The following is an 18,397-nucleotide window of genomic DNA, read 5'->3' as shown; positions in this document are numbered from 1 at the left end:
TGTAGTTTTGTTTGTGGCTTCACCTTCTTCACTAGAAAGATCTTCGACTGAATAACCTTAATGAACTAAGTGTTTTCACATTTGACATAGCCTTACAAAACCTATCTTTATTTGGTAGGAGAAATAGCTTGGAAAGTCATGGTGTTGCCCTAAGTAACTGTGCTTTGTCTAGTTATATAGAATTCATAAATTTCCCTGAAAAACTTTACAGATAGCAGTGGAAAAAAACAGCAGGTGTCTGTGAAAAAAGCTGTGACCTGTTGCACTGGGCTTCCATGACAAGGTTTGGTTGTGGGGGTCTGCAGGAGTGGCCTCTGGGAAGAATCCAGAACCTGTCCCAGGTTAGATAAAAGCCAGTTGCAGCCAGCTCCAAAAGGGACCCACCACTGAGCAACACTAGTTGCACCCCTGGGAGAGCATATTTAAGAAAGGGAAAATAAAATGCAGTGTGACAGCAGCTGGGAGAGAGAGGAGTAAGAAAAAGCCCTGCAGACACCAAGGCCAGTGCAGCAGGAGGGCAGGAGGTGCACCAGGCACACGGCAGCGGTTCCCCTGTGGCCTGTGAAGAGGCCCGTGGTGGAGCAGGCTGTCCCTGCAGCCCATGGGTCCCACATGGAGCAGATCTCCACGCTGCAGCCCATGGAGGAGCCGCCGGTGGAGCAGGTGGATGTGGCCTGGAGGAGGCTGCGGCCCATGGAGAGCCCCCGCAGGAGCAGGCCCTGGGCCGGAGCTGCAGCCCATGGAGAGGAGCCCACGCAGGAGCAGGGAGTCTGGGGGGAGCTGCCGCCCACCCGTGGGGGACCCGTGCTGGAGCAGTTTGCTCCTGGGGGATGGATCCTGTGGTACAGAGCCTCGTGGGAGCAGTGCTTGGAGAGCTACTGCCTGTGGGCAGCCCCCGCAGGCTCAGTTCAGGAAGAATGGCATCCCGTGGGAGGGACCCCATGTGGAGCAGGGGGCAGAAAGTGACCGTGAGAGAGTGGCAGAGATGAAGTGCTGGGGACTGACAGCATCCCCCATTCCCTGTTCCCTTGTGCTGCTCGGGGGGGGAGATGAAAAAGTGGGTGGCTGGGGAGAAGGTGGTTTTAGTTTGCTTTTAATTTCTCACCGCTCTAGTCTGCTAGTAATAGGCAGTAAACTGTATTACTCTTCCTATGCTGAGTCTGTTTTGCTTGTGACAGTAATTGGTGAGTGATCTCTCTGTCCTATCTCACATCTTGAGCCCTTTTTCATTTTCTCCCCTTCTTTCTCTGAGGAGGAGGGTTGAGAGGCAATGTGGTAGAGTTTAGCTAGCCATCAGTGTGAAAGCACCGCACCTGTCTGTTCCATTCCCTACAGAGTTCTGGGCTTGCTGCTGCCTCAGGTTATGGGAGACACTAGATTCTACCTTATTAGTTCCTCCCTCCATTATTATTTTTCCTTTGTGGGGTGGGGGGTGTAAAGGCACAGTAAACACAGCAAACACAGAAAGGAGGACCTCCCTTTTTAACACCCCTGCTGATGTTCTTGCATTCTCAGTATCCTATCAACCCTTCCAGACTGTGCTGAGTAGCTTTGGACTGATTTTGAATATAATGAATTGTGTTTCGTCAGCATAATTTTTTGGTTGTCTTTATATTCTAAAGCCATTTCTAGTCAGAGATTAAGAGGAAAATCCACTAAGAGAAGAAAAATATGAACTCTTTTAAAGGTAGTTCTCTGAAATTAGATGACATACTTAGATGTTAGAATGTGCATTCTTTTTGTCTATCCATCTATCACTAAGTGTTTCAAAACTTGAAATTCACTTCAGAGGATGATGGGCAAAATTTTTTAAAAGGAAGAAAAATGGAGAGGAGAACTTTCAGTAGTTGAAATGATACTGAGTGCTGGTTATATCAGTGAATGAATATTCATGAAGGGATGTTCAGACAGTAGGAGGAACATGGTTTATCTGTGGTGAGGTATCATGGCCAGGAAACCAGCAATAATGTGTATGCTTGAAGGTAAACTATGTTAAATGTAAGGACAGTATGTAATTTATGTAAGGAATAGTCTTCCAAATAATGCTGAGAGAACTTGCCCTCTTAGATGCTTAACACTTCACAAAGTTGCTTCTAAAGGAAATCACAGGAATAATTCTGATCAAGTTGCAGGAAGGTTCTCTTGTCTAATTTTGGTCATTTTTTATTTCCATTCTCTTCTTCTCAAGTCTGTGTCATCAGCCCCCATTCTTTGAATGGTCCCACTGTTGACCCCTTCTAAATGTAGTGAAGAGTGATACTGCCTGAGAAAGGAGAGGGAAACCTTATCTCCTGTTAATTTACTAAGCTGTCCCAGTGCCAGGGCAGCAGAGATATTAAAGCAGGGAAATGCCTGCCATTTCCAAGCACAGATTGAACAGGAGGGGGCAGGGAGTCTCTGGTTACACTCTCCCTCTCCGTCTTTTCCCTCACCAGTAACCTTCTCTCTCAGGGTGCTCTGTGGGATTTTAGCTGAAGCCTTGTGTCTGCTTCACTCCATGATTTTGCAGTGGAGATCAGAAGGGAAGACATTGCCCTGAACAACCCCTGCTCCACAAAAGGTTGTCTCTGGGGACATGACTAGGGATGCCTCTCCAACAAAAGCATTCCGATACCAACAAACTCTGGTGAGTACAATACCTGCAGAAGGACAGAATATTTCTTACATAATAGCTGTTCCCTTCTCTGCTAAAGGGGCTAAATGCTTTCTTTGCTTACAAATATCCTTCCCTGCTTGTATTAGGAAAAATTTGTGAAAGTTCTGCATGAGCACATGCCCCAGAAGTGCCAAGAGAAAACAAGAATATATTCTCTTTTTCTCATTATGAAATTAGGAATAGCTTCTAATCCCCATGGGTGAAAAATGTACATCATTGAATTCACCAGATGAGGAAAAATGTGCTGGAGAGACTCAGGGCTGAGTCCATGGGGATACCTGATTTGCAGAGCTTCATAGAAATGCATCTGTTCATTGCAAATTGGTTTCCTTTTTTTCAGAGAACCACTGAAACCTTTCATTGTCCTCTGTTATGGCTCTCAGAAGAGGTGGTTAGAATTCTGCCATGCTAAGTGTTAATGCATGCTGTGAGAGCAAAGACCATATTGCTCTCATTTGCATCTTTTAGGCACATCCCAGTGGGGTCTTGCACTGCTTTGCTTTATGGATATTTAGATGGAGATTGTTGCTCCTTTTCCTGGTTTAAGTACCTGCCAACTGTGGTACTAAGAATTACTGCATCCCCTCATGTCTTCTCAGACTTTTCTGGACAAGTTGAGGAAGCAGTTTGTACAGCATCTAAGAAACCACATCCTCTATTCAAGGAAGTGGTGTTTGAAATGAAAATTAGCATCAAACAGTACAAATCATCTCATGAACAGCATGAGTGGAAATCCCAGCCTCTAAAAATGTATGATGGTGACCTGTTCCTACCTGAGCATCCATAGTTTTTGTAGCAATGTTTGGAGAGCAATTAGACTCTATTGGGGCTGCACCAAGCATGAAATCTCACTTTTTTTGAGCTACTAAAAGAAGCGCGGAGACCCTCTTCATAGAAGATAGCACACCTGGTGTATTAAGGGAGTTGTACAGTTGCTTGTGGGAACAGAAGGCTGAGGCAAAGATCAAGATAGTACCTTTTTTTTTTATGCTGTTAAGTGACCCTGCTTTTGTGCATAACCTAGTGCTTTGCAGATGAATGAAGAATGTTATGATCTTTAATGTGACCCTAAAGCCCTTTAAGACTGAAAGCTTGATTTTAAATCCTGTCTTACATAATGGATCTAAGTTTCTCAGTGCTCTGCATAGGCACACCACAAGCACCCAGTCTCTTGGTATTTCAGCTCAACTATGTTTTACTAAGAATGCTGCTTATCACTTTTTAAGTGCTAACATTGCTGAAGAAGCCAGTTACTACAGTGGAAGGGATGGATTTCATGTCTGTCGTTGTGTTTCTGTAGCTCAACACTGAAAGTAGCTTCCTCAGTGTCATGATTAAATTGCATGAATACTAGAACACTGAGACTGTGGACCTAATGTACAACACAATGGGATTGCAGTGGCCTGCCCGCACAGTATACAAACTTGTAAGATTTGTGGAAGGAGAACAAGAGTTGAGTTCTGAGGTAAAAAATTCAAACTGCGTTGGTTTCTGAGCTGATCAAATTGCACGAGGTATTGAACTGTAAGGAAATGCTACAAAATTGAACAAAAGCATTAGTAAAGAAGGGAGCATGAGATAGCAAAAGATCCAGAAACAGAGAGCATGCTACTTGGGGAAAATAGCTGTATTTCTTCTGTAACTGTAACAAACTCATGAACCTTTGGACTTCTCACTTTTATATTCATTAATTTAGAAGGAGACTATTCAGAGTGTTCACACTTGTGCTAGTTTTCCTGAAAGCTTGTGGAAAGACACAACTGCTACTAGACTTCCTGAGTTCAAAGAACATAATCTGTATAATTCGAGAAAAGGCAAGTCTCCTTTGGCAAAACATTTGTAGGTTACTAAGCAGCTATTCAAGAGAGAAAGCAAGACAGTATATTTATAGGTCTGCATTTATTCATAAATGTGACTCAAACATTTGTCAATGAGAGCTTTCATTGTCTCAACAGGATAGGATTGTGTAGTAAATGGTAGCTGTTTGATCTTTCAATTGTCTGCATGGATAAACTCAAATAACTTAGTATATTAGTTGAATTCAAGTCACCCACACCTCAGATAAGCTTTAGGATCAGAAGGTGACTATACTACAATCTATTTCATTTAAGAGTGGGCTATAAATATAGGCATTCTTTGAGAATGATCATATATTTGATTCTTTTAGGATCAAGAGGAGCAGCTAGTTACTGGATCTATTCAGGCATCAGTGCAAGGTAGATGCTCAATCACTATGATGAAGGATAAAGTATTACTCAAAACAAGAGAAATGAAGAACAGTCATAAGGCTTAGGTAGCAGTTGAACATGAGACTATAATTCTGGATGTAGTCATTTCAAGTGGATCCTAGACACTTTGGGGACTTGAGTGTCTTAGCAATTTATGTTTGAGAATTCTACCTTTAGCAACATACTCTTATAAAGGATCATCATTATCACTATCGACTCCACATAGTCAGTTCTGTTAGTTCTTTCTTGTTTAGTGAAGAGAGAGTAGCAGAAGGCGTATGATTGCTGCAAAACTAATACTACAGACATTAGTTTTCATACATTAAACACTGCTCTCTGAGCACACTGGCCTGTAGTCAGAGAGTAGGTCATCACCTGGCTTTAAAGACTGGAAATGGCTGCTATTTTCCTCTGATTTATAAAATCTAATGCAGTGTCACAGTCCAATATTTAAGTCGTTATACCTTGGGAAGAGGTGAGACAGTAGACAGGGTACTTGCTGGTGAGCATTCCAGGTCACAAATCATCTAAATAACAGATCTGATAAGTCAACTGACCAATTCCTGTCCATCTGTGACTAAAGCATCTCTGTTCATTTATGTAACATGGCCACTGTATTCAATTTCTCACATACTGGCTCAGTCCTTTAGCCATTTATCTCCCATGTTCCCTTTAAGAGATTTCTTTCCTCTGTTTTTATTACTTTTTTGTAATTTACTCTTTTGTCATTCTCTTGTTATCTTCACGTACCTTTCTCCCACTTTTGTCTTCTGCTGTGTCTCCTCAGTTTGTTTCTCTGATGCTCCTGCTCTCAGTATATATGAAGCCAAGTGTTAGGTTTCACAGCTGTGTTTTTCTCTGTGCCTTCCCCGCGTCACTGCCATTAGATTCTTTTCTAAAAATATCCCCTGTGACTCTTCCCCTGTGCTGTCCCAAGGCTGTGGGGGGATCCTCCACAGCCCCTCCTCCTCTTTTGCTTTCTGAAGTTATTGTCAATCATACACAAAGTAATGTTAGAAGGAAGAGGAGACCTGGAGATCTGAGGTCATGAGAAAGATCACTTGTGCAGATTTGTACTGCTAATTCCAAAGCTGGAGATGGCAGATGAGGCAGATGAATATAGGGTCATGCTCTACCAGGCAAGACATAAGCTCCTGACAATGACAGTAAAAAAGAAAAGAAAAGAAGAAGAAAGAAAAAAAAAAAAGTGTTCAAGTACTTGCTGCATGATTAAAAATGCAGGCATTTAGAGAAGTATCACCTACTATTATAAGGAAACAATTTTTAGCTTCTCACTTCTTGTATGTTGGCAATACTTGTTGGCTCACAGGGCAGCCTCTACTGAAATTAATAGAGGTGAACAGAAGAGGTCCATTTGTCATCTTCCCGTGAAACTGGAATTTAATATCTACTGAAGCTAAGAGCTTCCTACTCACTTATCCACAATATCCATCTTGCCCTCTACTTCCAATTGTTTCAGCATCTACTGAATCAGTTCTATAGGTATGTTTGAAGGTTGGCATTCGTTTCTCTCCCTACTTCCCATTAATGGGATCACAAATCTTGCCTTATCAGAAATTTGCTACAGAAATACATGGTAAGATCTTTTCCAGGCTGCATGGTACAAATGCCTGGGGAGTTAAAAAACATTCCCCTGCAATGTAGACATACTAGTGTTCCTCTATACTTAACTGTCAGTCAGTTGCTGGAAAAACAGATCTCCTCTTTTTGTGCTGTAGGATTGTGCCTGGACATCTTCTATTCAAGGGACGGGTTAATTTTCAGAACCCCTGCAAGTAACAGAATGATTCCAGTGTGATCTGACATCCCAGTAGGAAGACTGAGGAAGACAGAAATGAGAACAGGCCCAGAAACAACTGGCTTTTTCTTAAAATAACACAGACTTTATTTTTAAGATTTTAATAAGGCAGAATACACATGGCATTCACTGATCCTGGATTATTAGCAGGCTCAAGCTTGGTCGGAGTGCAGATTTACTTCTCTACAGTGCCAGACCCTAGAGACATATCATGAGACACTGTTTATAGCTCTCCTATCCACACGGTTTGAACCTCTTCCACAAACAACAAAATAGTGCTCTGTCTATCTCAGCATGGAAGAGATATTTAGATCTGCGCCCACCTGTGTAAAATACAGGGATAGGAAATTCTCATATACTTCGCTGTGGCTATAAGCTCCACTGTGAGACCAAGCAGGTGCTTCTTGAAGAATTTATCTTTTCCAGTTTACATTGCTAGCAGACCTAACCTTTACAGTTTTAGTAATAAGTCTGGCAGTATTTTTTTATCTCCATCCAAGAAGAAAAAAAAAGTAACAGAAAGATTTAGATGGGAAGGGGCCTCTTGCAGTATACAGTCCACACCCCTGCTCCGTCACAGATCTCCCCTGTTGCAATCTATGTCTGTTACCTCTTGGGCATTTCCTGTGCCCCTCTGAGAAGAGTCTGGTTCCATCTTCTCTGTACGCTCTCTCTAGGTGGAGTCAGAGCAAAGAGAGCCCCATCATCCTCCAACAAGGTGAAAAAAAAAAAAAAAAAAAAACAGCTTTTTCATTTTCTTTTCACAGGCTACATGTTCTTTGCTTATAATGCTATGAAAGTTAAGCTTATCCAAGAACTGTACAGACCTCCAGCCCAAGAAAATAAATGTCACAGGCTGGCAGGATGCTGATCAATCTAATCCTTTACACTGATCTTTTGTTACCAAAAGTAAAATAACCTGTTTGTGTGTAAATGACATAAGAGGGCATCCCACATTTGTTTAACATCTCTATATGGTAGCTACGTTCTATAAGCTCTTTTACATGGTCAAAGAAAATGCATCATTGTTTTGACAGCTGAGACTTGCATAAAAATTTAGCAGTATAGCAGATTAAAGCATTTCAGACAAGTTTATGGGGCCGAGTGAAAGGCCACTTTTATTAGCATTCCCGGTATTTCAAAAAGTTAGACCAGTTTCTAGTAAAACCGTCAACAATAGTAAGTGGTGAAATTGGAATACAGATACTACTACCCAAGCTGTACAGCAGATGGCATAAGAGGTACAGTACATGAGAAGTAATTCCCCAATTCAGAAATGCACAGTAAATACAAAATTTTCCAGGTAAGCTTGGCTACTGTTGTGAATCTATATAAATCAGCAAACAACTTGGGTGTTCTGGAGGTAAATACTGAATAAAAATAAGTTATTGTGTTAATACTTCATTTAGTGAAGCAGCAAGAAGTTGCTACTTAAGTTGCTGTTGTTAGTATTGATAGAACAGTTCCCAGATACCTCCATGATGCAATGATAACTCTCTTGTCTTGTTAATGCAGAGGGAGGACAGGCACAGACTATTAATGTTGGAGACTAAGTTATCTGAGTCTGCTTACTCACACTGTTTTAATTTACCACTGAGTAACCCACTAATCACTAAGTGATTTACTCTTAAGTGACCTGGGGAACCAAACTTCATTGCTGGTTCTCTGCACATGATGGCATATTATGCTTTTGGATTTGATGATGATGCAAGTGATACAAATCTCCACATTCTACATATGAGTAGCAAAGAGATCCTCGACAAGTTGTTATAGCAACACATAGTCTGTGGACACTACTAAGGATATAACTCGACTAATGGATTTGCTTGCATTGTTACAACTAAACCACTCATCTGTACAACAAATTTCTGCTGCCTGGTGAAGTAATTGATTCTTATGTGACCTTAAAGGAACCAAATGACTGTTGAGATTGACAGTCATTCACTTCAAGAGAATATGTATATTTATAGAATGTTTTTATTTATAAAAGGTTCAGGCATGTTTGAGTCATGTTCAGTCATGAGCATGAGAGTAGATTCTAAAAGTGGTTAAGAATACACAGCAACTTCACTTTATTTATTGCACAGGGTTAATGCAAGTGTGTGTGACACCTAGATCTTTTCAAAGAAAGTGATCACCTGCAGCTCTGAAAACTACAATAAACTATAGGTAGTATATTTTTTTCTAATTTGCTGATGCAAGGAAGCATGGTGTTTAAGAATATTACCTTATGTGTAAAAACATTACCAGTGTTTAAGACAATTACTTTGTGGACCCTCAAGTTATGCCAGCCTCATCATTAATGATCTAGATGATGGGGCTGAGTAAATCCTCAATAAATTTGCAGAAAGTAGTTGATACATCAGATGGTTGAACAGCCATTCAGACCCCAATAGGCTTGAGGAATGGGCAGGGAAGAACCTCATGATGTTTGAAAAAAGGAAATGTAGACTCCTGCACCTTGGTAGGAATGACCCAATGCCTTAGTACATGCTGGAGACTGGTCATCTGGAAAGCAGCCCAGCAGAAAATGATGTAAGGGTCCCATTGGTCACCCAGTTGAACATGAGCCATCGATATTCCCTTGCTGCAAGAAAGCTGATGGTAACCTGGGCTACTTAAGGAGGAAGGATGCCACCAAATCAAGGGAGGTAGTCCTTCCCCTCTGTTCAGCACTGGTGAGGCCACACCTGGAGTACTGTGTCCTCTCTAGTACAAAAAATTATAGACTTACTGGAGTGAGTCCAACAAAAGACCACAAAGATAATGAACATACTGGAGCATTTCTGATATAAGGAAATGATGAGAGCTGGCATTGTTTAGCCTAGAGAACTCTTATTGTCTGATGGAAGGCTGAAACAGACCAAGGCAGACTCTCCTCAGTGGTGGCCAGTGACATGACAAGAGGGAATGGAAGCAAACTGAAACATGGGAAATTCTGTTTCAATATAAGAAAGGAATTTTTTACTGTGAGGGTGACTGAGCACTGGAACAAGTAGCCCAGGGTGCTTGTGGAATCTATATCCTTATAGATATTCAAAAGCTGTCTGAACATAGTCCAGGGCAACTAGTTCCAGCTGACAGTGCTTGAGCATTGTCACAGAATCACAGAATCATTTAGGTTAGAAGAGACCTCCAAGGTGACTTAGTCCAACCTCTGACCTAACACTAACAAGTCCTCCACTAAACCATATCAATAAGCTTTACATCTAAACGCCTTTTAAAGACCTTCAGGGATGGTGACTCAACCACTTCCCTGGGCAGCCCATTCCAATGCCTAACAACCCTTTCAGTAAAGAAGTTCTTCCTAATATCCAACCTAAACCTCCCCTGGTGCAACTTTAGCCCATTTCCTCTCATCCTATCACTGGGCACATGGGAGAAAAGACCAACCCCCACCTCGCTACAGCCTCCTATAATGTACCTGTAGAGAGCAATAAGGTCGCCCCTGAGCCTCCTTTTCTCCAGGCTGAACAAACCCAGCTCCCTCAGCCGCTCCTCGTAGGACTTATTCTCCAGACCCCTCACCAGCTTCGTTGCCCTTCTCTGGACTCTTTCAAGCACCTTCATGTCCTTCTTGTAGCGAGGGGCCCAAAACTGAACACAGTACTCGAGGTGCGGCCTCACCAGAGCCAAGTACAGGGGTACGATCACTTCCCTAGACCTGCTGGTCACACTGCTTCTTATACAAGCCAGGATGCTGTTGGCCTTCTTGGCCACCTGAGCACACTGCTGGCTCATATTCAGCCAACTATCAATCAATACTCCCAGGTCCTTCTCTGCCTGGCAGCTTTCTAACCACTCATCTCCCAGCCTGTAGTGATGCTTGGGGTTGCCTTACTGAAGTCATTTAGATCACATCCACAGCCTTTCCCTCATCCACTAAGCACACCACTTTGTCGTAGAAGATCAGGCTTATAAATCAGGACCTGCCTTTCATAAACCCATGCTGATTGGGCCTGATCGCCTAACCAGGCATCATCCTTGTGTTGGACAAGACACCAGATGACCCCTCCAAGCTCAAATATTTTGTGATTAACTAAAGTGCTCAGAGGATCGGTAGTGTAAATTACCTAATAGTCAGCAACATTACTGTCTTCTAAATATGACACAGATTTTTTTTGCATTCCTCATCTGTAGCAGACTGTCTTATCTACCCTTATTTTTAAAGGACTCACAAAAAAACTATTTACTTCTGTTACAGAACAACAAATTAAAACTGTTTGCATCTAAATTCCAAGAAGCTGTGACTTAAATATAACAAGATGCATTTTGTCTGACTGACAATTTATTTCTTGTTCTTGTTTTGTTTAAAACTGGTAGGCAGCTAAGTACCACACAGCTGCTCTCTCACTCCCTGTCCTCCCATCCTCAGTAGGACTGGGAGTGGGGGGAGGGGGGGAGGGGAAAACATGGGAAAAAAAAGAAAGAAAAAAAAACTTGCAGGTTTGAGATAAGGAGAGGTTTAATTAAGGAAAAGAAAAACAAGCAAAGGCCACATGGAAGCAAAAGGAGAAAGAAAAATATTCTCTACTTCCCATCAGCAAATGATGTTCACCAACTTCTTGGGATGCAAGGCCTCAATATGTTTAGCAGTTTCTTGGGAAGACAAACAGTTTCATAACAAGTGTGTGCCCCTCCCTCCTTATTTTCCCCCAGCCATTATTGGTGAGCATGACATCATAGGGTATGGAATATCCTTTTGGTCAGTTTAGGTCAGCTGTGCTGGCTATGTCCCCTCCCCTCCTCTTGACCACCCACAGCCTACTAGCCTTTTTTGGTGAGGCTGACACCCAGCCCCCCACAACTGCTTTTCAGGTAGCTATAGAGAGCAATAAGGTCTCACCTGAGCCTCCTGTTCTCCAGACTAAACAACCCCAGTTTCCTCAGGCACTCCTCATAAGACCCAGGCTCTTCACCAGTTTCTCTGGACATGCTCCAGGGTCCCGATGTCCTTCTTGTACTGAGGTGCCCAAAGCTCAAGACAGTACTCAAGGTGCGGCCTCACCAGAGCATAGTACAGGGGGACAATCACTTCCCTAGCCCTGGTGGCCACACTGCTTCTTATACAATCCAGGATGCCATTGGCCTTCTTGGCCATCTGGGCACACTGCCTACTTACATGTATGTTCAGGCAAGCATCAACCAGCACCCCCAGATCTTTTTCCTCTGCATAGCTTTCCAGCCACAAAGCCCCAAGCCTGTAGCACTGTATAGGGTTGTTGTGGCCAAAGTGCAGGAACCAGCACTTAGCCATGTTGAATCCCATCCCACTGGCCTCTGCCCATTGACCCATCCTGTCCAGATCCCTCTGCAGGGCCTTCCTACCCTCCAGCAGATCAATACTTCCCCCCAATTTGCTGTCATCTGCAAAATTACTGAGGGTGCACTCAATTCCCTCATCCAACTCATCATTAAAGATACTAAAGAGGATGAGCCTGAACACCGACCCCTGAGGAACACCACTCATGACTGGTCACCAGCTGCATTTCACTCCACTCACCACTATTCTCTGGGCCCAGCTGTCCAGCCAGTTTTTAACTCAGCAAAGAGTGTACCTGTCTAAACCATGGGCTGCCAGCTTCTCCAGGAGAATATTATGGGAGACCACATCAAAGGCCTTGCTTAAGTCTAGGTAGACTACAGCAAGAGCCTTTCCCTCATCCACCAGGCAGGTCACCCAGTCATAGGAGATAAGGTTGGCCAGGCAGGACTTTCTTTTCATGAACCCATGCTCATTGGGCCTCATCCCCTGCTTGTCCCACATACGTTGCATGATTGCATTCAAGATGACCTGTTCCATTACCTTTCCTGGCACCGAGGTTAGGCTGACAGGCCTGTAGTTCCCTGGGTCCTCCTTACGACCCTTCTTATACATGGACTTCATATTAGCAAGTCCCCAGTCATCTGGGACCTCCCCTGATGACCATGACCGCTGATAGGTGATGGAAAGTGGCTTGGCAATCACATCCGCCAGCTTCCTCAACACCCTCAGCTGGATTCCATCTGGCCCCATGGACTTGTGACAGTCCAGGTGGAGCAGCAGGTCTCTGTTTCCAGATGAACTGCAGGGGTATCTTCTGCTCCCCATCCCAGACTTCCAGGTCAGGAAGCTCAGTACTCCAGCCTGAATTATCACTAAGGGGTAATAATCAGAGGGGTGAACAAGGTCAAGAAGTTTCCCATTAATGTCCCTGACCCAGGCCCCAGGGAAGCAGCAGACTTCCCTATGGGTAGGGTCTGGCTGACATATGGGGTGCTCTGTGCCCCTCAGAAGGGAGTCACCTATGACCATTACCCTTCTGTCTTCCTTGGTGGAGGAAGTCTTGAGGAGTGGAGTCGACTTCCTTGCCCTAGACAACATCCTGGGTGGACTTTCCCCTGCATCCTCACCACCCTGTCCCTTGAGCTCCAGGGCCTCAAACCTATTGTGTAAGGGCAGCTGGAAAGGCAAGGCATGTAATGAGGGGGTCACCTGTGACACCAAGCAGGGACCTGTTTCCATTCTTCTGCACCTCTCAAGTCCCCTCCCTTTGCCTGACAGGGCAGTAGGTCCATCACTTTTTGGGGTGTGGCATCCTCTTTGCACAAACTGCCACACCATGCCCTGTTTGCCTGCCCTGTCCACCCATGCTCCCCAGGGGCTGCCTTTGCACAAGGAGGGAGGCTTCTGGCTCCACCAGTGCCTCGTCAGCTGCCCTCACAAGGGCTGCTGGGTCCTGGCGGCTCCCTTGGCTGCCTCAAGTGGCCTCGATGCCAGAAAAGTACCTGCCCACTGCAATTCCCCACTGTGCTGTAGGACAGGACTGCCTTGGAGCTGATCACCTGGCAAGCTGAACGCATCCTTAGCAAGTTCACTGATGTTATTAAATTGGGAGATGCTGTTGACTCTGTGGAGAAACAAGAGGCCTTACAGAGGGCTTGCAAGAGACCTTAAAGAGGCCTCCAATCTAGATAAATTGGAGCATTGGGCAATCATCAGCAGCGTGAAGTTCAGCAAAGGAAAGTGATGGGTTCTGCACCTGGGACATAGTAATACCAAACCCAGGCACAGGCTGGGAGACAAGTGGCTGGCTCAGCAGAAAGGGGCTGATAGCTGACAGTAGGCTTAACATGAGGCACGAGTGAGCCCAGGCAGCCAAGCGAGCAAACATTTTGGATTGCCTTAAACGCAGCATAGCCAGCTGGTCAGAAGAAGTGATTTTCCCACTGTATTTAACATTAGTGTGGCCTCTCCTTGAATATTGTGTGCAGTTCTGGGCTGCACAATATAAAAAGGATATTAAAATACTTGAATGCATGCAGAAGAAGGCAGCAAAGACTTACAGTCTTTGGTTGGAAAGGGCTGGAAGGCATGTCCTAGGCTGAGGATGCTTAGGTTGACTAATCTGGAAAAACAGAGTCTAAGTGGTGACCTCATTGCTCTCTGCAACTTCTTGAGCAGGGGAAATGGAAAGGGAGGTGTTGATCTCTCCTCCCTGATAACCAATGATAGAACATGAAGGAATGGCAGAAATGTGCACCAGCGAAGGTTCAGACTAGATATTAGGTAAAAAATTTTTACAGTTAGGGTGGTCAAGGACTGGAACAGGTTTCCCAGTGAGGTGGTTGATGCCCCATGCCTGATGATGTTCAAGAGGCTTTTGGATAATGCCCTTAATAATATGCTTTAACTTTTGGTTAGCCCTTAGGTGGTCAGGCAGTTCAACTCTTTTCAGATCCCTTCCAACTGAACTATTCTAATTCTAAATGACTTATTGGGAAACTGAATTTGCTGCCATCAAGTTTATAATCAGTAGTACAGGACAGTACACTTTGTGTACTCTGCTTTTAGTTCTGATTCCATACAGAAATAAAGCATGTTGGGAAGCTCATTTCTATTAATTAGAAATACATAAATGCCCCAGGCCCATAGAGTAAAAGAACTGCAGATTCACCTAAGCTTTGCATGAATGGTAAAGTCAAATGCAATATTAAACAGATCTCAGCTCTGCTACATACTAGTGACTAAAGAAAACAGCCAGTGTAGTAAAAGAGGTTTAGTCCATAGTTACATGAAAAGCTTTCTGTTGGGAATAGAAAGCAAGGGTTAATTAAAGGTGAAGTTCTTCTCTTGCCTAAGCATGTGTTTTAATTCTTCATTTGAGGGTGTATTATAGCTGAGATGATCTATTGACTAGCACATGTAGGAGCTTCTTAATGCTGCTTCCCTGACCTGTTGTGAACACATTCTAAGCATGACACTTGAGAAGTTAACCACATAAAGACATGAATGTTTTCTATCAGTTTACCTTCCAGAATGCTAAGGCCACACATATCAGAGCTGGTGCAAGGAAGAGAATGTGACTGGCCTTTTATGCCACTCACAGCTGTGAGTCAGCTGTGAAGGTTCAGGTCAACTCTGAAAAATCTTGAACTGCTGTGTGTTCTTTCTCTTCTCTATCTTTCACAAGTTGTCTGGATTACTCTTACCCCTGTGACCCTTAAAGAGTTCCTTTTTCCTTTTGACTTACACCTTATGTTGTACATACAGCTTATATATATACTTTATATATACTGCCCTTATACAGAACGATAAATGACCAGACTTCAGATTGTCTGGAAAGGGAAGACCTTTCCAAACAGGAAAGGAGAAAGGGAGAAAGAATAAGGGAGATTAGGTCCAAGATCCTACACATTACTGACTTTTGATTAGGCAAATGCACAGTGTGTCAAGCAGCATTTTTACTGCTTAACTGAAACCAGGACAGGCTCAGGTAGTGTGGGTTATTCAAGCCCAACTGGTAGCTCTTTAACACAGGCCCACAGGAAGAGTCAAAATATCTGCAATAATTAGGCATCTTTCACTCTCCATCACTAGCCTTGAACCAATCCGTGTCACCCTCACTCTTTACAAACTGCTTTATCACTGTGGGAAACTGTTCCAATACTACATAGGCTATAAAGCTACCCGCAGGCATAACTGTGTCAAAGAAACACCACTCTTGAAGAGCCAATCAATCACAACAGTTTAAATTTGTGAGGCAGTAACAAGAACTGCCCAGTGTACCCCCTTGGGTCAACATCTGTGAGCCCTGCTCTACTCTTTTATCAGCAATATCTTAAGGAACAGAATGCCAGGGGTGAGGCAGGTACTGGATTGACCTCGTTCATTCCAAAGAGCTAGTCCTGGGAAAGAAAAGGAAGGAATTTATATTTCCTCAGTTGGCAGCAAGATATTCAATAAATATAACCTGCTTATTATTTCCTGATGTGATATTTCTTCCAGCCTTGTTGGTTTTATATTCTATTCAACCATCTAATTTCTGATACCTTACAAAACATGGCATCATCATAGCAAGTATGTAGTACAATTTAGTATAATGTGGTAACAAAACACCCTTAGATACTCTGGCACACCATTTTCAAATCATTTCCCAAAGATTTTTGACTCTTTCACAACCTTTAGTTGTTTTTATTTCTAACACAACCCCTTTCTGTGAGTGTAGTCTTCTATCTCCTTCTCAATTTCCCAGATCAGTGTGTTTGGGTCTGTAGTAATGGGTATTATTTAAAGAGAATAGGCAATCGTTAACTGATGACATTTTTGTATTGAATCTTGAGGACTATGGGATTGACACAGCCAATTCCATAACAGTACAACAGCTGACTGTTTACTTTTGAGAGTAAAGTTTCTCTTTAGTCTTCCCACAGGAACTACAGTTTCCATGTTAGAATGGGCAATAGGCCAACAAGAAGTGACAGCAGCCGTCACAGAGAGTAGATGGTTGTATGGGAAGGACAACAGTCCAGTGTCAGAGGCTGTCCATGAGAAGTTGCAGTGTAAGATACAGACGCTATCTAGTCAGGAATGGCTCAACCTGATCTCCTTCCTCTGGATGTCAGGTGAAAGAAATACTGTTGAATGGTTGGAGATGGTACCAGGTATCTATTAGGGAGGGCTGACCTCCTGCCTTCATCATGATATCAGCCTCACATTTCTAATGCAACTCTTTGGTGTAGGACAGAAGTAAAATTCACAGCCAGGGCCAGACATTCCTTAGTATTGATACTTCTGTCGAAGGCCTCTTCATAAAAATAACATTGCAGACCTGGGATCAGAACACAGGCGCTAAAGGCTTTAGCGCACTTCCAATCAGATCTGAATGTGCAGTAGCTGATTTAGTAGAATGATCATGTTCCCCAAAACTCAAGACTATAGGTCAAGAGAGGAGATAGGACTGTAATGATCACTGTGGCAAAATTCAATATGAAACCTAAGTGTCCAAGTGGTCCTGCCACAAAGGACAACATATGATCATCATGTCTTCTGGGTTCTTTGTGAGTAGCAACAACACTTTCTGATCTCTGCACCCTTCATATTGTTTCTTCCCACTTGTGACAGTCAAAATTGATTCTTACTGGTAAGCATACAGCAGCTTTGTTCTAATGAGTTCCACAGAAATTTCTGCAGCCTTCATGACAGTGACTCAGCACTTCAACCTGGGTGCACTTGCTACATGCAGTTCTTCCCTTTCATCAACAATTTCTTAAAAATCAAAGTACAGGGCTGATAAAAGAGGGAGGGAGTCCAGTGACTGTCATGCTGGCTCTCACTGTCATCCCTGTAACAATAGCCAGTGATAACAAGAAAGGTTATTTCCACAGTGGAATTGCTTTGTCCTTGTTTGTGATGGATTTTTTTTTTGTTTGTTTGTTTTGGCTATCAAAAGAACTACTCTCTTCCTTCTGTTTATCTTCATCCTTATCTCATATTATTATCAAGGATTGTTGTATGGGAAACAGGGAAGACTTGTTGCTTTGAGGCTACAAGACTACTTGTGTGCAGGAAGCTTATGTGTGCTTTTATCGGTAGCTGCATTTGGACGGAAGAAGGACAACAGAAATGGGAAGCATAGTCAAAATTGTACAAGATTTAAAAGACTAGCTTTTATAGTAAATGGTATTTAAAAATGTTAAATGGTAGTCATAATATGTCTGTGCTATGAGTTCTATATTGACATCATTTATCTCAGCTATGACTTCTATATTGACATCATTTATCTCAGCTGAGACAGGACAGGACACACTAGTACAGTCAAAGCAAATAGTACTTGACATCCATGGAATTCATGAATAATTTATATCACTTGCACTAGTAATACAATAAAAGTGGGAAAATTCTGAAATGTAGGCAAGACACTAGTATTACAAAGAAAAGGTTCATAGTTGCTTTAGACAGCCCCTTTCCTCATTTCTAGATGCATTCCTGCCTCTTTCTTTCCTAGCATTCCTGTGGCCATGCATCAGCTAGATCAAAGAGCTGGCCTGCCTGAAAATTATTATTATTATTATTTTTTTTTTTTTTCTTGCATAAGCTTCTTGATCATTAGTTCCAGTATCTAACAAAGTCAAACTGTCCTTTTCAACCAGCCTGTTCCTTAGGTCCCCTATGCCAGTAGTGTGATCACATTCTCAGAGACATTAACAGATTCTTGGAGCTCATGGCAATGTCTTTTCAAGCATTTCAAATTTGAACAAGAATCAGGAAAATTAAATCTATTTTTGCTTTTCTTGTATACCTCTAATCCTAGCCATGGCCTCCCAGAGATGTCTGTCCATACTTAAGACCTCTTCTTCCTGCCCAAACACATCTCAATGTTCTCCTAACATGTATTTTTTTTATTTTTTTTTATTTTATATTTAACATGTATT

The 18,397-nt window shown here is 42.8% G+C and overlaps 1 protein-coding gene across 2 annotated transcripts in view; it reads left to right on the top strand.

Annotated features, from left to right (window-relative positions):
* Positions 1-2,438: 2,438 nt before the first annotated feature.
* The window catches only part of CLCN1 (chloride voltage-gated channel 1), a gene marked incomplete at its 5' end in the record, with an annotated part of 64,375 nt that continues 48,416 nt past the window's right edge, over positions 2,439-18,397 (top strand). The window contains one exon of one of the 2 annotated variants that reach the window (XM_084501899.1): positions 2,439-2,626. In XM_084501899.1, the coding sequence (XP_084358025.1) occupies positions 2,576-2,626 (51 nt within the window). The remainder of the gene's footprint in view (positions 2,627-18,397) is intronic. The other variant, XM_084501903.1, reaches the window with a different exon arrangement.

Source organism: Aythya ferina, assembly GCF_964211825.1.
Source record: "Aythya ferina genome assembly, chromosome: 1".
Taxonomy (NCBI): Eukaryota; Metazoa; Chordata; class Aves; order Anseriformes; family Anatidae; genus Aythya; species Aythya ferina.
Note: the sequence above shows the minus strand (reverse complement) of the source record. Positions and strands in the feature narration are given on the sequence as shown.